Source organism: Lontra canadensis, unplaced genomic scaffold (assembly GCF_010015895.1).
Source record: "Lontra canadensis isolate GAN:19392208 unplaced genomic scaffold, GSC_riverotter_1.0 scaffold38, whole genome shotgun sequence".
Lineage (NCBI taxonomy): Eukaryota > Metazoa > Chordata > Mammalia > Carnivora > Mustelidae > Lontra > Lontra canadensis.
The window spans coordinates 5,111,133-5,133,726 of NW_022631032.1; the positions used below are offsets into that span (position 1 = coordinate 5,111,133).

At 46.1% G+C, this 22,594-nt stretch overlaps 1 protein-coding gene across 22 annotated transcripts in view; it reads right to left on the reverse strand.

The window, feature by feature from the left end:
* The window catches only part of KALRN (kalirin RhoGEF kinase), a 658,233-nt gene that overhangs the window by 399,865 nt on the left and 235,774 nt on the right, over positions 1-22,594 (reverse strand). For all 22 annotated transcript variants that reach the window (XM_032869462.1, XM_032869460.1, XM_032869458.1 and 19 more), the window contains exon 6: positions 4,852-4,974. In XM_032869462.1, the coding sequence (XP_032725353.1) occupies positions 4,852-4,974 (123 nt within the window). The remainder of the gene's footprint in view (positions 1-4,851; positions 4,975-22,594) is intronic.

Sequence of the window (22,594 nt, forward strand, 5' to 3'; positions counted from 1 at the left end):
TACAGGCTATTTAAACATCACAATTGTGTGTGTGTGTGTATGTGTGTGTGTGTGTGTTTACACTGAAATATAGAAACATCATCTTTATAAAAAGTGCTCCCTGTTTGGGGTTGGGGAAGTGCTACAGAATCATGGTTTGGGGATGCCAAGCATCAAAGATCACAGATGACCCCAAAGCAAGGCTTCTCAAATTGGGGTCAGGAGACCTGCCTCAGCATCTTTAATTCTCTTGTACCAGATCTGACTTTCCCTTGTTGCTACCATTTTGCAATTTTCCCTCAAAACAAAGAGAAAGAACACCACTGGTTTTGCTCCAATTGGCCTAATTTAAACACAAATGGAATATGTGCCTCTGGTGAACAAATTAATAGGATTAAAGCAGCTATCAAACATGCTATAGCAGAAAGGATTCCTACCACCCAGCTGCACACGGTTATCACTAATGTGAATCCTCACAGTCATAATAATAGAAAATGAACATGATTTCATATTTTAAAACTCTAGACAGAAGCCATTAGCAATTTATTTTTTTCCCAAAGAACCAGCTAATTAAAACTGTAAATAAGCTGCGTTACGTTTGGATTTACTCCTGTGAGTGTCTTTTTCACCAAGAAATAGAACATGGATGGCTACATGACTGTTTGATTGCATAGTACAGCTCAACCATACTTCCATCTGTCCACACTCTCATCAGAGAAGGCCACACTCAGAGGAAAGAGAATTTGTGAGAAAGGATTCCACAATGACAGGCAGAATTAAGCAAGAGGGAGGCCTCAGAGAGCTCAAGAAACCTGGCTTTCTGAGGCACTGTAAGAAGCCTGAGAATATTTTCCTACTAGGTTTAGTAGATAGGATGACATTATTGTTATTGTTATTATCATTGTCATTGCTGTTGTTATTTTGAAGATCAAAAAACTAGAATTTCCCAGTGGGAATTGTAAAAAAAAAACAAAAAAACAAAAAACAACAACGACAACAACAACAACAACAAAAAAAGCAAAACAAACAAAAAAAACTTGTTATGGCAAAAACCCAAAGATCAACCAATTTTAAACTTTTTCTTTCAGAGTTGCTCATGTACCTTACTCAGTAGGGTAACACTCCCCCACTCTTGGTATGTTAATAATTGATGGCCTTTATCGGTACCAATCCATTGATAGAACTTAGGAAATTTCTGGCTTTTCTTCCATGATTTAATGATATGCAATTATTTCTCAGCAGTGGTCACCTCAGCTGGAGCTGGGTCTTTAACCAGTATATAAAATTAGACACATGAAAACAAAAGCCTGATACAGTAAAAGTTGGTTGATTTTATTTATAAAACAATATACCTAGAAATTCTTTAATTATGAGTTCTTTGATCCATCACAGACCATTAATTACTATCAATTAAAAAAATGAGCTTTGTGTCAGGGTTGACTGTCAATTAAAAAATGTACCTGACTCCTCATTTAAATTGAGTTCCTTTTATTATACCCTATTATAGCATACCTTACTCTTCCAACATAATACTTACTTGTTTGTAATTATATATTTATTTGTGAGATGATTTATTAAACATCTGCCTCTCCACTGGACCCTCCATGGGGCAGACCATCTCTCTTTTGTTCGCCACCATATGCCCACTATCCGCTACAACAGCTGATCCTTAATTATCTGGGGAATGAATGCATGAAGAAATCATGAAGTTCTTAAGATCTTAAACTGGGGAGGTGGACTGAAAGGCTTTAGGATACTCTTCAATCCCCTGAAATTATCTAAAAAAAAAAAAAATGCTTATATACACATTAATCTGGGGAGAGGACCCACAAGCTTCCTTAGATTTCTAGAGGTCTGTGACCTCCCCAAAAGATATGGAGTCACTAGCCTATTTCAGCAATGAATACCGAAAGAACTTACCTATAACCTGAAACAAAGCACACTACATGTGCATTTACATGGACAGATTGTGGGTATATGTATAGGTGGGTATAATTTCCAAGAACAGAAAGAGAAATGCCTCAGTGAATTTACAGAACAATCCACAATCCCACTTCCCCTGAGTAGTGGATCCTTCTATAGTCACCGGGCTCCAGCAGTAGCTGCTTGCATTCATCTGTTTCTTGGCAGCAACATCCATCACTCAGGCCAGAGAAAATGAGTCTGTAATTCCCTCCTTTCACCTGTTTGGGATGCTGACATCCTTCTTTGTGGGAGTTGCTTTTACTAACAAACCTGTAAACCTACGGGTTAACAAAGGCACAGGAGGGAGGCATGTTTATAAAGCACTGGTGCCCAGACAATTTGATCAAACAACCCTGGGATGTCCCTTGCCTTGCCCTCCAGCCATAGAGGAGAGCCAGCCTAATCAGTCCAAGGAGGCCTCTGCGAGTGGCCTGACTTCACAGTTGGCCGTGGGAGACCATGAGATGCGCTGAACATGCTAATTGGCTGTTGTATATTAAATCTCCTCTTCTCTCTCTCCCAGCTCCACAAGATATTTCCCTTCAGTAAATTTCCTCCCTCCCTTGTTTTTTGTCCTGAAAATGGAGACTTCAGAAGTCAATTTGTCGGGAGAAAGGTTTCTGTTGTGCCATTAACTCCCAGTGATCCATATGAACAGAGAGGGGCTGCAGAGCAGATCATTCAAAGCCAACTGCTCTACTTAGCTTTGTAGTTTCTTGTTTTGAGGGGCTTGGTGGCAGACTTGCCTCCCTAATTACGTTTCTCTTCGCTTCTTATCAAAATGAGTCTGTCTGCCTTAGGGCCAAGCAGTTGGGTGACATGAAGATTCTGACACAGAATTTGTCAAACTCACCAGGGGAAGCCCACAAGGTACCCAGATAATCAAACTTGACTAGATTTGAGCTCACATTCTTAATCACCTGTGATCAATTGCTTTGCTCCTCTGTGCCTAAATCGAGCAAGGGATGGGACATAATTATAGGAGACTGGTTAGACAGAAATGAGTCCTTACATGCAGATGAAGACTGTTGTAGGTACAAACTGATAACAAGATCACTGTTGATGTTTTCCCTGCCTGGTCCCACAACCTGTTATTCTGCGGCTACAGTTGTCTTATTCTGCTGATTTCATGATGATTGTCTCCACGACCTCTCCACCTGGCTATGGTTCCTGGGGCTAGTCATCACGGCTGTTGGCAGATACCTCACATTTTCCTCCCTAGCACGTGGTAGGACCACATATCCCCACCTGGCAAGTTCGACGTGGCCATATGCCTGGTGGTGGCTAATGAGGTGGGATGTGTCACTTCTAAGCAGAAGCTTCAAAGCCAGCACGCATGGGACAGGCAGCAACATCTGAGGCAGCAGCCTCTCCGTCCACCTGATTCCCAGGGGACTGTGATGAGTAGAGCTCCTCCCAGCCAGTGATGGGCATGTGATAGACCCAAGAATTAAATCCCTGCTGCTTTATACGAGTGAGATATTCGGGTTCTCAGTTAACTCAGCATATCTCTATCACTGCACATCTCAAGCTGCACCATGATTGGGTTATTTCCCCAACTAGACACCATACAACTTAAGGCCAATTTGTTTCTTCTTCAGTACATGAAGTCTGGTACACAGCGTATTTAAAACAACCTGGTAGAAAATGAAATTCTCTTGCTTTTTGGCCTCCGTGATCCTCCATGTTTACATTTTTCTAATACTTGCTCCCTTCTCAGCATCACTGGCTGAAATAAGGTGTCTTTGTGTTCAGATGGATGGGGGATGGTGGAGCTATTCTTTTGGACAAGGAGCACAAATAGGAAGAGTGGACAGAAGATAGAGTGAGGTAAGTTGAGGCATAATTAGGCTACAAGGCATTTTGAATACAGTAGGTTCAAAGGGCAGACAAGATCTTGAAAAAAAGTCTTGGGGCAACCACGTGGAAAAAACAGTATCCCAGAGTATTAGGTTTACAAGTGATCACGGGTTTTATCTGGACTAGACTCCTACATCACCATCACCACCATCATTATTATCATACCAATATTAACTGACAACCTGCAATGTACCAGGCACAACTCCAACTGACTTTACAATCGACTCATTGGCTCCTCACAACAACCTTACAAGGTAGCTATTATTTCCATTTTATGAATGAATGAAGAACCTGAAGGCCAGGGAAGGAAATTCCCTACGGCCACACAGCTAGCAAATATTCCTCTGTGAATTCAGCATCTGCTTGAACACTCTGCAGCCTTGGGACTTCACTAACCCCCCGTGCATCCCATCTCCCTGAGCCATGTCCTGTCTTCCCCTCCAACTGCACTCCCCTGGACGGTCCTGCCTCCTAGACCAACACAGAGCAATTCTAGCATTATCTCTCCAAAGGCAGCCCTGTCAATATCTAAAGACATCACCTGCATGTCCCTTAAGGCTCCTCTTCTCCAGTATAAACAGCCCCAATTCACTCAGCTATTTCCAGTGAAATGTTTCCAGTGAGCCTGAGGTCCCTCACCATCCCAGCTCAGTGACTCACATATGCCAGGGACCAAAAGATGTGGTTAAACCAGCAGAATGGAACCCTCAACTTTCCCTTATCATCCTGTGCTGAGCAAATGCCTTCTACAACCCCAGCACCTTCCTTCCACCAAGCAAAGCAGAGTCCAGAGGCAGAAATGGGCCATAATCTGCTATAGGCACGGCTGGCTGGCCACACGTCCTGCACACAACCCCATGGAGTGCTAAAGTTGGCATGTTCAGAGTCCCTCCCGCTTACTCAGGTCTCAAGTCTGTTTCTATCCCACCCCCTCTCCCATTCCTCCCCTCACTGTCCTGCCTCCAGAGGTGGTGCTGAGAACGCCCTCCACTCACCATGGAGTTCATGGCCCCCCACTCACCATGGAGTTCATGGCCCCCCACTCACCATGGAGTTCATGGCGAAGTGATTGTGCTGCGTCTGGAGGTCTAGGGCATGCTGGTAGCTCACGCCGATCTCTGTGTGGCTCTGGAGGAATAACTCCTTGTTGTGGCTTATCCAGTCAAACATCTAGAGGGGACAAGAAGGTACGCAGTAGTCAGAAGGGCCATGGGCCCAACAGTGCAAAACTCTCAGAGCTACTGGAAGGAAAAAAGAGTCCTCCTGCTGGTGCCCAGTGAGAACCAGTCATTATTCTCAGAGTGGGGGTGGCCCACAGCCCAGTTTCCCAGGAAAGCCCTCACTTTTAGCATAAGGATGCATCATCAGCCTCTGTGTAACCGTATAGAGCCTAAGGGAAAAAGAGAAAATGAGTAAGAATCAGGGAGATGGCAGAAGCAGCTGTTTTATTGTCCCTATCAACTGCTTTTTGTAAAAACATTTAGAAAGCCTCAAAAGGGCCCCAGGTTTGCTTTGGGGATGGGGCTGAGGGGCACGTGGTGGCTGAATCCATTCCCTACTACAGTAGAAGAGAGAAACCTTATTGGAAGCAACAGGGCATCCTAACATGCCCTGTCCCATATCACATCGCCCAATCACACACATTGTTGCATCAACTCTAGACTATGCCATCTTTTCTTGTAACTCAGTAGTTTCCCAATTCCAGGGTTTCTACTATAATCCATCAGGAACCAGAAGAGGAGGATTTTAAGGATAGGCTGAGTTCTGGCTGGCACGGTGAGCACTGAGCTATTTTCCTCCTCCTTAGCTCTTTGCCCTGGTTTTGTTTGTTTGTTTGTTTAGGCTTTTACCTCTCTCCCAGGCAGCCCACACACATTAAGGGGATGTGACCAGAACCCCAATTCCAAGGGAGGGATCACTCCAAGGGTTATCCATCCTCGGGACATCAGATCTAAACCAATCAGTTAGGACCTTTCCCAGCCAATGGGACTTCCCAGCCAATGTCTCAGAAACAGGAATGCTACCTGATTCAGTACAATAAAATATGGGGGGACATCTGCCTAGAAGCATCTGGGAAAACAGACCCTACTTCTTAGATATAAATTCTCTCCCTCTGATGCTGTCATGGTGATTCTGAGCCTCAAATTGTTGCAGTCATTCTGCGAGCAGCTTAAGGGTGAAGCCCATGAGAGAAAAAGGGTGTAGATCCCTGATTGAGCTTTGCCTGATCTCTGCCTTGTCTCTGGACTTCCTAGTACCTGAGCCAAGAAATCCTCTTTATCATTTAGGTATAATCAAGTGATATAGCCAGGAAAGGTGTGAAGCCTTTGGAAAAAAGGACTCCTCTACTTGAACTGAGGCTCCATACTTGGGATGGGCTCAGCTGCAGGGTATAGCATGGAGGAAGGAGCTGAGCACAGGTGCAGGCTGGGCAGTGGCAAAGATGGCATTTGCCTTCCTGGAGGTAGGAGCCTAGACTCATTTATTATTTCCCTTTGGATAGTAAAGTGACTTTACTTTTTCAGTTATAGTCAAATATTTGCAGGATGCCTGCTATGTGACAGGCACTGTCCAAGGCAATGGAAAAGCAAAAGTGACTAACATGTGGTCCTTGAGCTTCAGTGGGTCAAAGTCCAGCATGGAAAGCAAACAAGGACTCAGATATAGTGTTAGTACAATGTGGCATAGGACTTGAATAAAAACATGACTTGAAAAAAATCTCTATCTAGATAAAGTCCCATATGTTCTACCAAGCTAGCAGCTACCCTTAATGGAATGAGAATAAGGAAGGGCAGAGAAGGCTTCCCAGAGGAGGTGCCAACCTGAGCTGAGCCCTCAGGTAGGTATTAGCCATGTGGAGATGGGAGGGATGTGAGCTCCAGGCAATGGGGAGACCAAAGAAGCAGAACTCAGGGCAGCCCAGTGTGTGGAGGGCTCTGAAAGCATTCCAGCTGTGCTTCTGAAGTCTGAAGTGAAAAGATAGGGCTGGAGAGGTAGCTGGGACAGCCGACCATGGACAGCCCTGGAGATAGGCTTTAGGAAACCTGGACTATATTCTGTGGACAGCAAGCGGTGTGGAAGGTTTTAAGCCAAGCAGTGAAGTGTGACGTGAGCTTTGATCGCAGTGTGGGATGTGGGCAGGAGGAACAGGGAGAAGGGTTAGAGGCTGTTGCAGTAATCCTGGTGAGGGGTGCAGTGAAAACCTGGAAGCCAGGCTCAGGTGTGTGACAGGGGAGTCTGCAAAGTGGGCGGGCTTGAGAGCTCCTAGGAAAGGGATGAAGACCCCTAATTGTTTGGGGAGGGAGGGCGAGGAAGAGCTAAGGAACAGCCAGGAGTCTGGCACGGCACCCTGGGTCCTCGTAGGAAAGTTGCCACCACAATTGCTACCTAAAAAGGAGTTAAGAAGCTGGGATGGGAGTCGGGAGATAGTGAGTTCTGTGTTAGATGTGCCAAGTTTGACAGGCTTACGAGAGTTTCAAGCAGAGGTGTGCTGCGGACAGTGAGGCTTCTGTGTCTGGGGGTCAGGAGAGAAACATTGAGGCTGTGACAACTTACACCTAAGTATAAACCCAAAACCTTCTGAAGGCGAACATGTGTGATCTGGAGGCGATTCTCTTTTTTGAATTCCCCACATCACTCCCAGCTGCCTATCTGGATAATAAAGAAAGGATGAAAGTGTCTCTCTTCGCTTCTGGGTGTCAGAAGACATTTCCGGCTGCCAGAGAACGTTTCCGGCTGGGGGCTCCTGCAGAGGCTGGGCCAACATCTGCTGTGTGCACTAGCCTGGGTCTGCCAGCATCAGTCAGTCTCACGGGTACTTTGATTTTTTTTTCCCCTAAATTATTATTAAGGACAAAGGAAAAGAGAAGACAAATGTCCCAGGAGTGTAGAGGAATCTTATTCTGTAATTTTTGGTCTTTAAAATTCTGCCTCTCAACCCCATTTTAAAATAATTTCTCATCTCTTTTCTTCATTGACAAAAGAATCAATAAAGTTAATGAAACTCTGAAATGCCTGAAGTCCGCGTAATTTGTGATGAAAAGCACTCAGTCCACATACTTTCTTGGGTATCCCAGTGGCTGAGAAGTGACCTTCCCTATACTTTTTGTTCGACAAATACCTAGACATGCAAACCAGCAGTGGAGTTCCCTGCTAGCACCAGAACGATGAGATTGCCTGGTGCCAGGTGGGGCTGGACTACAGAGCAGGGATTGCTGGATGGGGGCCAGTTAGGGTGGAAAGGAAGAGAAGGGAACTAAAGGACAGGCAAGAGGAGGAGCACTGGAGGAACCGTGCACCTCTCTGAGTGGGCTTCTTGAGTGATGTCAGCACCCAGGACATTCAGCTGGATTCTGCCTCCCACTTGGAGCCTCCTAGCAGCTCTCCAGGGGCCAGGGATTCTGGCAAGATCAGCTGTGCTAGAGGCAGTGCTCCGAAGAGGTGACATATCTCTATAGCTGGGAAGAAAGAAAAAGAGCTACTCTGGGGACCAGACAGTCCCATGTGATATCAGAAACCAGAGTCTCTCCAAGGTGCCTATTGCTTAAGAGACAGTCTTGAGTCTTCTCTGGGCCTGAGTCTACTGCCTCATGGTATATGGCTTGCACCCTTATAGGCCTGGTTGTCTGCAAGCGTCACGGTCATTTCTGCTGCATTCAGTGGCTCTGGCTGTGGAGAGAATGCACGTACATGTACGTACACGTGCACGTGTGTGTGCACTCATGGGCAAGTGTGCAGCGAGCAGGATGAGGTCTCGGCTGGCTCCAGGCTTGGTTCTGCCACTAACTCCCTATGAGACTGTGGGCAAGTCTCATTTTTGGGTTCCTCCTCATTTGCAAGGGATACATGGTTCCCAGAAAGGAGGTAAGCTCCTGCTTTAAATTCAAGCCCAATTTGGAAACTTATGAAATATATTTTTTTTTCATTCAGAATAAAATAGTTTTAATGAGTCTCCTGGATCAGAAGGTATGTATATTCATTGCTGCAACTTACATTTCTAACTTTTGAGGTAAAGAATGACAGTGAGGAAACTGTCATTATTTGAAAGCCAGAGAAAGGCAATTTGTTAGTCTCAGCCCTGATATTTGTCTGGGGTGTTAGAGTTCAGAATGTCAGTGCAAAAAGCATTGTGTCTGTGCTCTTGGCACTGATGCAATAAAGAGTTAGAGATCAGTGTCCAAAGTGAAAGCAGAAAACTGTTTTTATTAAAGCAACTGTACCCTCTCTAGGGGAGAGCAAGCAAGGTTCTGTGAAGTGGAGCCAGCCCCTATGTTGTTTTGGGACTGCACACTTAGTGGGTCTTTCTGGGCTGGGAGGAGTGGTGATGTACAGTGGGGTGATCTCTGATGCAGGCTGTTTCCTTTTTGGGGCTACTCTCACAGGTTGGGAGGGGGAGTTTTTGACCTTATAAGGTTGGTACCAGAACCATCCTGGCAGCCTTTCTCCAAGGGGCAGGGCTGTAATAGCAAGGCAAATACATTATAATAAGTCTAGGGGTGACCGTGGGGCAGAGGTGGAAGAGGAAAGCCTGCTCTACACCTGTGGGTCTCCATCTGTCAGTCCTAAGGTCTTGGAAGGCACAAGGTCAGGATGTTGTGCCCCCAGGCTTCTAATGTGTAACCTATTTGTCATCGTCCTTGCCTCCAGCTCAGGAGTTGTCTACTCTACTACTCCCCCCCTTTAGGACTTAGAAATCTTTCAGGTCAAGGGATGATGGTTCCTCCCGCCATTCTTTCCACTGCTTGTACGTAGCTTCTACATAACATGTCTATTCAACACTTTCATTGGATCCATCAGGACTATTTTATCAATGGGAAACAGGCACAGAGAATCAAAGCCCAGGGTCTAGAATTCATTGACTCCATGCAGCACATATTCACTGAGTGCCTGCTGAGCCAGGCTCTTGGGACACCCCTCTCCTTCCTGCACACAGCTGTAGGATGTCTTGTGCCTGGTCTCCCCAGGGCAGTTACCCCCCAAAAGGCAGCCACCAGGCCTGTGAGACTCCAGAGAAGGTAACATGCTATCCTTCACATAGGGCCATTCCTTCTCCAATACCCGGCCTGCTCCTTTCCCCTCACCCCTGCCCCACCAGGGCGCGGGACAGCTGATTCAAACAGCTCCACGAAACAATAAATATTTCTCAAGAGAAATGAATGCATGAGTGAGCTGGCCACAGGCTAATCCCGAGACAAGCTGGTCTGCCTACGCTCCCTTCCAGCCAGGTCATTTTATGATTTGGGTTCTAGGGAAGACACTTGAACTAGACTGACACAAAGAGCTAAAGAAAACGAACAAACAAACAAACAAAACTAAAGAAAATATCTCCACAGTAGTTTCAAACATTTTCATCTTTTTTTTTTTTTTTGAGAAGCTACAAATGGCAGGTTCAACAGAATGTAATATAACAACAAAATTCCTCCAAGAGGAAAGAAAGTTCATGTCTAGATAATGAAATTTTACCTCTTTGTTTAGAAACTAACATAGTTTTGTCTCATTAAGAAGATAGATGATACATGTAAGCTACTTGGGTTTTTATGTTTTTTTTTTCTTTTTCATGTTTTGCTTTTAACTAAACTAAATGATTTTTTTTAATGCTGGCTAAAATTCAGTGAAAATATAAAAATCTGGTTCTTAATATATAATAAATGATAAAAAGAATCTATTTAAATGCAAAATAGGAAAATAAACAGAAACCTTTTTCCCCTGTTCTTACAAAGACAGGGACGGCTAAAAGGTTATTATTGTTCAGTTCTGTTTTTAATGAAGCATAAACTATTTCATAGAGCAAAGAAATTAAATAAGAATCTTGGGCTTATTTTCCTTCATTTGCCAAATTTAGCAGTGGCATCTGATTTAGAGTTTAACTTTCAAAGCACCTTACCACCTAGTGTTAGTATTTTATAGTGTCTACAATTATAGATTATATTGGTTTTAAAGTTGTTCATACTCAGCTTTGATAAGTTGATTAAGAGGATAGAAGGCAACCAAAGGATTTTCTTTGCCTAAATATGCACATTCCAATGTCACCTGTGTCTACTTGACCCAGCTTATATACAGGAGTGACCCAGCCATAGAAGCTTATGCCATAACTGTGTTAACAAATCCTTGTTGGTGAACATTGCTACGCCTGAGACGTGTGGTGTGTGGTCAATTCAACAATAAGCTTTTATGTGTATTATAGTACAAAGAACAGAGCCTCCAAATACCGGGCTCTAGTACAGATTGGTCTGAGCCTCCATTTCCTTATCTGCAAAATGGGATAACAACTGACACTCTTTGGACCTTAGGGTAATAGCGAGATTCAAATATGATAACGGTTTCATGCTTTAAGTGCTACTCACCTAATAGATTTCAAAATCCATATAATGAGCATATTCTAATATATATATTTCCCTAATGTTTTCATTTAGAGCACAAAACGGATGAAAGGTACGGATTTAAAACTGCAGTAAGTTCACCTTACTGCAAAATCCCTGCAGGCTAATAGAAATCACACCTGCGCCTCAGATACAAACACATCCTCGGCCAACCCTCCCCAAGAGGCATCCCCACAGTGACCACAGGGTGCTGTGAGCACAGAGACACCTGTGCACCCTCCACCTCCTCCACCTTCACATACACAGAGGGGTGCTGTGGTGCCCTTGCCCACACAGGACTCAGAGACACGTCCATCCTCTCAGAGTTATGCTTGAGGGCACCGGTGCCCTCCTGCCCTACCAGCGTGTCCCAACCAGGACCTCACTCTCTCCTGCCTTGCTTCCAGACCCTTCCTTTCCAACCCTCTCTCCCATCCCCAACTTTTTCACTCTTAGGCTCAGTCCCTTTTGCTCCTCATGGTTTTTCACTCAGGAGAGACTACTATTAAAATGCAGCATTCCTGCAGCTCCCCCTGGAATTAGTTGATTGTGGATACAGAAACAGCTCAGGGAGAAGGCAAGGCCCTTAGTGATCCTGACCCAGGGGTGAGATCCAACCTGAGGTGGGACAGGAGAGGTAGAAAGAGAGAGGGAATGAGAAGTGCGGGGGAACTGAAGACTAATGTCTTCACCTTACAGTTCTGCAATCACTTGAACTCTAACTGATGCCTGGGCATAAATTCTCATGCAAGCAGGACCCTTAAGACACACACAAACGCCAGGACCCTTAAGACCCTTCAAGCCTGGTTTGCAATGATCTGTTCTCCAAGGATTGCAAGCTCTCCTGCTAAGGGAAAAAGAGAGCAAAGGGAGAAAAGATAAAGGACCCCACATGTGGACCTAGTTTCTATGTTCCTAGAATTCCTCCTTGGAGAGTTTGACACCTCACCCCATCTGTATCTGCAAGGCTCGCAGGTCACGGGCATTCAGGGTTCTGAGGGACCATCTCGACACTGGTAAAGCACAGGCAGTTAGGACTTGTGCCCAATAGATGTAGGTGTCAACAAATATCTACGGAGGGAGAGGAGGGGCTCTGGGTTCTGCCCGTTTTCCTGTGGGTTTCTGACATGTCAACTGGTGGACTTCCATATGTTGTATAAAAGACAAGCAATTTTTATCTTTCACCATAAATCCAGCTGCTCTAGGGAAGATGGCTCAGCCTGGTTACCTGGGAGACCCTATCACCAAATCAGCCAGGATGCCAAATAATTTCACTGATCAGGCTCTCTCTCTAACCCGTAGACATGCTATCAATCCCCTAGCGTGTTTCTTAAACTTGTCATACTCTAAATTCCCTAATTCCTAGATCTCAGATCTAGCCTTCTAACATGTTGTTCCCATCCAGAAGAGTCCCAGTTTCTCTATAAAATAGACATATATCCCATTGTGAGCAAGGAGTGAACAAAAACTCTTTCCCCTTCTGCATGCTAATATCCCCATTCTGTTTCCCTGGAGACAGGGGAAGACAGTGTGTGACAACATGTTACGAAATCATGTTGTCTATGGTAAGAACACCCGCCGTGACTGGTAACCTCTATCCGGCCTGGAGAGATGATGGATGAACTATGAATACCTGAGGGGGACACCATCCCTTGGGCTTCCCAGAGTTTAATAACTCCTGTAACTGGCACGTCCATTGCAGGGGTCCTGGCAACTGTGCCAATGAACCTGTTACAAGAGATACCGGTTCCCGTCAGGTATGGAGTTCATAAGCCAGGTCAGCTTCTGCAGCTGCCCACTGCGCCTCCTGTCTCCTTGCAGCTGAGCCAGACTGCTGCAAAGACTGCGCTGTTGGTAAGCCATGGCTCCCATATTCTATCGTCCTGAGTAGATGAGAGCGAAATGTCACCCACAGTGATGGTCCTGCAGTCAGAGTGTGTGGTCGAGTCTAAGGAAGCTCCCTGCAGGCGTTGCCTCCATATTTCAAAGCCAGACTATACGAACAGCAGCACTGTGCCTCTTCTTGTCTTGCCTTTCTCCATCTGCCTCTCTCATTCTCACCTTCTCTTAGTGATGGAGCAATGACAGTGTGAACAACATTAACAGCCACTCGCATTTGCTGAACGCTCACTATGTGCTAGGCATGATGCCAACTCATTTAATCCTCTTAAAATCATACTCATCACCCAGATATTAATCCCCAATATTATCCCTTCCATTTTTACAGGTAGGGCACAGAGAGGTTAATTACTTTTGCCAAAGCCACACTACTAATGAGCGGCAGAGCTGAGATTCAAACCCGGGAGGCCGAGTTCCGGGGCTGAGGTTCTTAACCCTGCTGCTCCACCTTCCACTGTGCTCAGAGCTTCACTCCGGCCCCCTTTTCTATCACCACCAGCCTTCCAGAAGTACATTCTGCCCCTGCTGCCTTTGTTTTCCCTCCACCCACTTCCTCCCTAACTCCTTGTAATAGGTGCTACCTTTACTACTGCCTTAAGTCTGCACCCACAGGAAAACCAACCATCTCCACCTTTCTGAGTTCTCCCTTCTGTCACTCCTTCCCTTTGGTCTCTCATCACGGTCTGACATGGACCTTTGTGAAAGGGAGTTATGAAACTCCCTTTCTTTGGCCCCTGCACCAGGTCATTTTCAGGGGCAGGCCATGGGCTGCAGATATGCCTTGCTTCCCCCTCTTGCATTCCCATGCCTCCACCCCCTGCCCCCCCACACCTGTGGAATTCTCCCCCGAGCGCCAGTGTGTCCACATTCACGCTCCTCCCAGACACCTCATGTCTCTGCCCAACAAAAGCAATAGAAACACTCTCAGTTTGAAAGCTGACTAGTCATGCAGTCCATGCTGATCTATCCAAACGTGCCTCCCGCTCCTCTCGCTGGCCCTTCGAGACCTCCTTTCATGTGCCTCACACCCTCACTGTGACAGTCTCACAACTTGACCCTAAGCCCTCTGCCTTTTATTCACCAGGCTTTGCCCACTTGAAAATCCATCCAGGCTCGCAGCCTCAACAACACGAGTAGTGCTCCCCATTTCATGCACCAAGCTGTACGTGAGGTACTGTACCAAGTACTTGAGTGGGTGACCTCATGTAGTCCTTATAATAAGGCTACAAAGAAAGTATTATTCAATCCATCTTAAACATGCTGAAAAGTCAGTACGAAGAGTTGAAGCAGACGGCCAATGATCCCACATCTTGGAAGTGATGGGGATGAATTTAGAATCCCAGTGTCCATCTGAACCTAAATCCCATGCAATTTCTTCTGTTCCAGGATTCCCTCTAAGCATGACTTCCCTGATAACAGACAATACCAAGTGTGTGCTGGGCTCTGTACAGTGAGCTTCATAGCATCGTCTTAGTCCTGAGCCCTGGGAGCTAGTGGATGCCATCATAGCCACCTTTTTGTAGTTAGGGAAATAGATAAACAACTTGGCCGGCATCACATAATGAAGACTCAAATGAGGCACATTGAAGGCTCAAATCTAGGTCTGCATGACTCCAAAGCCTATGCTTTTAAACCCACTATCAAACTGTCTCCCAAATATACACTTAAATTTTGGACTATTCTTAGTGGCTTGACTCAATATGAACAGCCCCTTGATGTTCTGCAGCATCTCCCACTACTGTGCCTTTTCCATGGACTCTTACCTTCCTCTGACTTCCCACATCTTCACCCCATTCCCCAGATCCCATTCGTTCTTTCTTCCCTCAAATAACTCTGAAATATGCCCTTTATTTTCCATTCCTGCTGCTACTCACCCCCCAACCCCTCTTGCCTATATTACTGCCATTGCTTCCATACTGGTCTCCCCAGACTCTAGTTTCTCCTTATACCAAGCTATCTGCCTCCACTGGGTTCACTGCTCTCATATACTGCTTCACCATGTCATTCCTCCAGTCAAAACACACATGCGTGTACAAACACACCCAGTTATTGTCATCTACAATGCAAACAAAATCCAGTCTTCTTGTTCTGGCATTTGAGGCACTCCCTCCCTCCTTGTCTGGTCCAAATCTGCCTTCCCATATTATTTCATACCATTGTCCTACACCAAGCATGCTTTCCAGCCATGTGCTATTCACCGCCATGCAAATACATCATTCCGTGCTCATTGCCACCCCCATATTTGTGTTCACATCTTTCCCTCCATGAAATGCTCCACACCCAAATATTCAAATCATTCCCATCTTTCGAAATGCAATTAAAGTGTCATCTCCTCATAATGCCTTCTTTGACCAACTGAGTCCACATTGATTTCTTTTTCCTCCAAACTCACTGTTCCAGTGTCTCCTGCAGAAATTCACAAACCTAATTCAGAACTATCTGAAGTGTTTCTGTAAAAAAAAAAAAAATTATATATATATATATATATATATATATATATATATATAGCTTCCTACGCTTTACTCTGAAGATTCTGATTTAGCAGGAGCTCTCTAGGTGATTCTGATGCACCTGTAAGCAATGGTTTATGTGGAGACTTATGGCCTATCCACAATAGGGTAGCTGGTATCAGACTTAACCCTACCATCTATAAACTATTTGAAAGCACAGGTCAATAACCAACACAGACCAAACACCCATGAAGGAAGAGAAGCACACAATGGAAGCCCTTTCTGGAGCAGGGAAATAGGAACTCTGTGGACAGCAGCAGTCTTGATGGGTATAAAACAAACAAACAAAAACAAACAGAATTTAGAGTTCAGGGCTGGTAAGGTGGTTGGAATTTCAGTGATAGGGTATTAGGGAAGAGGGAGCTAAAAGAAGGAACCCTAAAAAATCTTCATTAAAATTTCCTTCAGGTCTTTGGAGAAATCCCAAGTTATGCACATGCAAGGAGAAACTCCAGAAAGTCTACAGAGAATGGCTATGGGAAGTGAAGAATACTGAGAGCTGAACAGAAATTTTAGATTACACAGTGCTGGGGAAATGTTCAGAGCTCTAATACAAACAGTACGGAGAAACGCTGGTGAACACTCTGGGCACTGAGTTGAGTCCGCAGAAAGACCAGGATATAAGGATAAGAACCACATCCTAAGAGCAAGGACTGTACCCTAGGATTAATGAAAAGATGGAAGTGGATCTGTCATAGCAAAGCCTAAATCAGGGTTCAGTGGGATCAAGATCTGCTAGTAAGTTAACTGCATTCCAGAACAAAACTCAAAGTTTGGAGGAAGGTAACCTAATCTGGAGTCTCTACAGCGCATCATCTGCAATTTCCAGTACACAAATTACCAGCCATATGAAGATGCAGAGAAGTGTGACTGACAACCAAAAAATAAAAGCCAACATAAACAGACCCAGAGATGACCAGGAAATGAATTAGAAGGTAGCAATTTCAAGACAATCATAATTCACATCTTAAAGAGAATAGGAGGGAAAGGGACAAAATGAATTAGAAGATGGAACACTGAAACAGAGTCCAGATTTCTGTTTCTTGTAGCCAAAAGCATCCAGATATAGTCACATGCTTATGATGCTTAGTACAATATTTTGTTCAATTAGTGAGTACCTACTATATTCCAGACATTGGATGAGAGACTAATGATAAAAGATCAAGTCAGAGTCTATGAGGAAGATAAATGTGATCAGTATTCTGTCAATTTTAAGTGTGAGAAGCACTATGAAAATTGTCTACTCGGGGCGCCTGGGTGGCTCAGTGGGTTAAAAGCCTCTGCTTTCGGCTCAGGTCATGATCCCAGAGTCCTGGGATCAAGCCCCACATTGGGCTCTCTGTTCAGCAGGGAGCTTGCTTCCTCCTCTCTCTCTCTGCCTGCTTCTCTGCCTTCTTGTGATCTCCGTCTGTCAAATAAATAAATAAAATCTTTTTTTTTAAAGATTTTATTTATTTATTTGACAGAGAGAGATCACAAGTAGACAGAGAAGCAGGCAGAGAGAGAGAGGGAAGCAGACTCCCCGCTGAGCAGAGAGCCCGATGCGGGACTCGATCCCAGGACCCTGAGATCATGACCTGAGCCGAAGGCAGCGGCTTAACCCACTGAGCCACCCAGGCGCCCCAAATAAATAAAATCTTAAAAAAAAAAAAAAAAAGTGTCTACTGTGGGCTGACCCCAGAGGAGCTCCTGATCCCACCTGGCAGAGGGAGAGGTATGGAAAAGCCTGAATGGCTTCCAGAAGGTGGCAACAGCTGAACAACAGCTGAAAGATAGCAGGATTTGGTCAGGTGAAGATGTAGATGGGAAGGGCATCTTAACAAGAGGACATAATTTGAGCAAAGGCCTGGAGGCTTCAAACATGGATTAGAGAGGAGGTACCTGGAGCTGCAGGGCAGGGAGTGAGGAGTGAGAGGTACTGAGAAAGGATGCTAAAGGAGAAGGGAGGGGCCAGAACACAAAGGACAAAAGTTGGAAGGCCCAGGAACTGCTCTTTGTTTAGTCTGCGGTGGAGAACCACTAAAGGGCAATAATATGGTCAGATTTGCTTTTAACCCTGACTGGGGGTCTACCCTGAGGTCCCCAGATAGACAGTGCTTTACCTCATTGCGAAGAGAAGTCTGAGCCAGCCCTGATCTCACAGAACAAAATCAACTAGCACATTACAGACTTCTCACCAACAACCGTGGCTTCTCCGCACCCACCCACCCCCCCTACACTCCTTGTTCTTATAAACCCTTCAGTGTCCGGGTCGAAGAAGATAAATATAAAAGAGGAAATAAAGAACATATGAAAAGTGCAAACACATAATAGAGGCTGAATGCATGCTACTCCCTTTCGGCTTCCCCTGTGTTTAGACAGGACAAGCCGGCAGTCTCAAAAGTAGTTGCTTTCTGATTAGAGAAACCCAGGCTGCAAAACTTCTTGCTCATACCACACACTGCCCTTGAGAATGAGCCGTAGCTCAGCTCTGCCTGGAGAAGCACAGACTCCTGTTAGGCCTTACAAGGCCACTGTCCTCACTCTTCCCTTCCTCATACTAAGTGAAGGGATGAAATGTCTCACCCAAGGCCACTAGTAAAATAAATGTTTCAGACTTTAAATAGGTGGCTTTTTGTAAGTTTCATTTCCAGTCTGTTTGCCAGGATGAACCAAATTCCCTACAGCATGGCAATACGCATAGTACCCTCCCTGTGGGGAAGAAATGGTCATCTAGGAGCCAGCAAGTCAAGCAGACGAGAAACAGGACGAACTGAGCCGGAGTCAGCCCAGGCAGCCCTGGGATATTGACTCTGAGTGGCCAAATTCCTTCCATCTGAACCACAGATGCTGATAAAACATTCTCAGCACTGGAGTGAGAAAATGTGCTTCACTTACTTCCCAAAATGTAGAATTGAAGAGGTCAAACTCTATTTAATCCAAGCTGAGAAAATAGTGCCCAACTTTATCCCAAAGCTAAATTTAGGCATAAACTGAGATCTGGCCCTTGGCAAGTTAATTTAGATGAGCTAATGCTTGTTCCTGGCATACAGGATGCACTCAGTAAATGGTAACTATTATTGTTACTGCAAAAATGGAGCGTCTGCTGGATGTTCTCATCCAGTCCTCCCACGCATCCTAAAATCGGCTGTGCCAATCACTTGCACATCTGGGAGAAAAAATTCCACATGGGCTAAGGAGGAGGTGGCCCTCCCTCCAGGGGTCCCTATACGGGGTAAGGGGGCAGCTGCCATGCTGAAGCCATGTGTGCTAGGTGGGCTTGAGCTCCAGCTGAGGACGAAAGCTAGCACCCCCACCTCTTCCCTTCTACCCTCTTCCAGCAGTGTCAGCTGTGGGGCCCCGGGGAGGCTAGAGGTGGCAAGGGAGACAAGCTCAGGAACGTTCAGAAAGAGGGGCTTGGTCACGTGTCCTGCTCCCTGACCCCGCCTGTTAGAGCATACCCTGCAGGTGCTCAGGAAGAACTCAGAGAAGGAAGCCCAGTCACTCCTCCAAACCCTCCATTCCTTTAACAGTCTTATTTAGAGGACTGTGGCGAATTTCCATGTTCAGATAGTGCCAGCTATCCCTACGATCAGGGCAGAAATGCAATAAAGAGACCACCCATGGTCTAATGCTTTGATCACCACGCCTCATGCTCCTGTGTCTTCAAAAAAATTTACACTTAGATTTAATTAAGTCACCCTTCCTTCTCCCAAAATATTTTGGGATTTCTTTCCACGCCACCCCCCCGCCCACCGAATCCTACTGTCTTGATGTGAAGGCCTTGTGGTTCCCTTAGCTCCCTATCCCCCTCAACATCTAATCAGGCACCTGGCACCGCACTTTCTCCAGAGTTTGCCCTTCTCCTTTCCAATCCCAGGGTCACCTCATCTGCTCACACTTGGATTAGTCTAAAAGGACCAGAACTGGGGGCTAGGCCTGCCAATCTCTGCCCATTGCTAGATGAAGGTTGCTAGAACCCATTTATAAGGGAGAGCCCAGGAGCAGCCTCCCTTGAAACCACTCAGCAGTAGGTGGCGCTCTTGTGTCAGCTCAGAGTACAGCACAGTCACTCTGTCAGGCAGCCTGGGGAGTGTGGACCGTCCCACAGTCCACTCTTTATTTGGCACTGACTGTGTGCCTCTGGGGAACACTGAGGTATCTAAAACACCAGGCCTGACCTCCAGAAAGCTGCAATATATCTGGGGAGAAGAGACCTCTGAGTGTAAAGCTACAATACAAGATGAGTTGGAACAGCCCAGTTTGAGAGGGATGGATAAAGGACTATGGGAAGACGCCCAGAGAAGGAAAGACCACTTCGAGAGGAAAGAGTGAGCGAAGTAGCACTAGAGTGGACCTTCCGCTAGGGGAGGGTTTCAGTAGGCAGAGTGGGAGGGAGGTTGGTCTAAATGAAGGCATGAGAAGGTGGGACTGTGCAAAGCACAGAGGAGGATGTCCTGAAGATGGGGCCTGAATGCCCAACTGCAGTCTCACTCCCCATTCTAGGTCTAGGCCTTTCTAGTTTGCACCTTCTCCTGACACCTCTTGACAAGGGTGAACTCCCTGGGGAAACCTCCTAGGGCAAGACAAGTACCACTCCAGGGTGGGACTAGTCAGTCTGCTTGATCTGCGTGGAAGAAACCAAACGTCCCTTTTTTCTCTGTTACCAAGAAAGGGCTTTATCTTCTTTCACATCAGTAACCATCCCCATAACAGGCCCTTTCTTGGCCTGGAAAAGGCTCTCTGAGAAGGGCTGGAGGTGAGCCGAAGAGTAAGAGTGGGGTTTCTTAGTGAACCTGGGCTGGGGAACATGGGCGGGGTGGGGGTGGGTGGGGAGAGCTTTTCTGGGATTCTGATAAAGAGGGGTTTCCTCCAAGGGAATTAATGTTCCTTTGCATGTTTTACCGTGAGTTTTCTGACTCGCTTCTAACAAAGCTTTGGCTCTGTTTGGGAATGATCCCAGGGAAAGCCATGGGACACAAGGATGGGGCTTTGCCCATGAATATCCCTGACCTAGGCATACCTAACTCTGGATACCAGTAACCTGTCAACTCAGCACTTCATACTAGAAAAGTCTCTCTGTGCATACATGTGAAAAGACATCCTCTTCTACTCACATATGAGACAGAGACCCATTTGAATAAGAACACATAATTCTCTGGACACCAATCCTAAGGCATTTATTAAAATCTACATTTTGCTGATAATGAAACTGCTCACAGAGGGTAAACTGGACACTGAGAGCCATTCAGCTCACAAGGGGTTAGGCTGAGATTCAAATCCCAGTCTCAAAGCCAGGTGTAAAGCTGGAGCTTTTTCTAGAAGCAGTTGCTGGGTCTTCTGGCCTTTTCTCTTTCTGCCCTCCCGAGGAGGCCTGAATCACATGGAGCCCTCCCTTAGTTCCATGCAAAGAAGGAAGCAGAACCACTAAAGGAAAGAGAAACAACAGTTTCAGAGAGAATGGAAGCAAAAAGAGTGGGGTGAGTGAGGGCTGAAAGGGTACAAGCACAAGGAGGAGAAAGGTCCCAAATAGGAAAGGAAGGAGAGGGGTCCAGGGGAGTAAGATAGAAGATGAAGGGAAGGAAGGAAGCTGCATTCTGCAAAGTAAAATGCCTTGATAAAGGCCCCTCCTGTAGAGACTCAACTTATTTTTCCACTTAATAACATATACCTGAATGTCTTTTTGTTCTTCCAAAAATGGTACTTAAGACATTCCCTCCAGTTCCCCTACTGGGGCAGAGCTGACAGGTTACCTTTCTTCTTGGGCCACCCCCACTGTCTCTCCACTACATACTAGCCAGCCCCCAAACCCTAACTCCTGACCAGTAAGCAAGAGAGACCTAGATATCTACCTGGACTCTAACCACTGGAGTGGGCACTATTTCTGTGCCACCTTTTCTTACAAGTATCAGGAACCCCATCAGTGCTAAGCCTGATTTTCCCTAAGCTTCCCTACATGATTCCCCCTGCCCAGGGCTTGGGTGGGAGACAGGGTCCCCAGCACCTAGCAGAGGACCTGGCACATGGGAGATGCTCAACGTCCGCTTACAAATGAGTAAATCAATGATTCTCAGTTACTTCCTGGGGCTTCACACAATGCCTGCCTCTGATCAGAACATTTTCTTTCAAGCTCACCTAAATTGGTACAGGCAGAATCAGTGTGACAACCTGGATTTTGGAAACATTATTAACATAGTATCCCCATTCTCAGTTCTAAGGGGTCACTGTGGGGCCCACACGTTCTGTAGGGTCCATTCCTAAGTCGAGGCTGCATATGCAGGCTACTCACATATGGCTGTCTGGTCTTGCCCCTTGCAGCCCACGTGGGCGATCTGGGAGGGACTGAAGTCCTGATTCCTACACCCCCACTCTGAGTTCCTCCCAGGCCTGCCTCTTCTTATCTGCTCTCCACACCCACAGGTCTACAAGCCTTCTGCAGGCCTGTGACCTCCACATACAGCGGGGCTGAAAACGCAGGAGAGGGAGAAAGGATGGGAGGAGGAGAAAAACAGCTTTGGGAGAGCACACGCACACATGCAGCCTGCAGAACACTGTGACTTGGATTATTTTTGGAATCTAATGTTTCTAATGTTCAAGGGGAGGAAATGAGAAAAAGTAAGTAGAGATTCCCAGGACCAGCAGGCTGGAAATAATACAGGACACTGTGTCCTGTGTAGGGGCGGGATGCAGACACACTTCCTCACCCTGAGCCCAGTAAGTCAGGGGTGCGGGGGCCATGATTTAGGCCCCAGGAGGAGGGAGGGCAGGAACAAGAGGGCACCAAAGCCTTTCTCTAAAAACAGCAGGAAATTACAAACCGCCAAGTAAAGACCTTGCCCTCTGGCTGCCCCAAGGTTGCAGCTCTTTGAAGCCACCCTCCCAACAAGAAGGGTCAGGGGACTGAACCACAGAGACTGGTGGGCACACACCCTGGAGTCCTGTCTGGGGCTTGCTCTTTGACTACAGCAATGGTGAGAACCCCTACCCTCCATTCCCCGCCAGCCCCTCAGGCCATCTCCTAGGTTGCTGGCTGGCCTGTGGGCC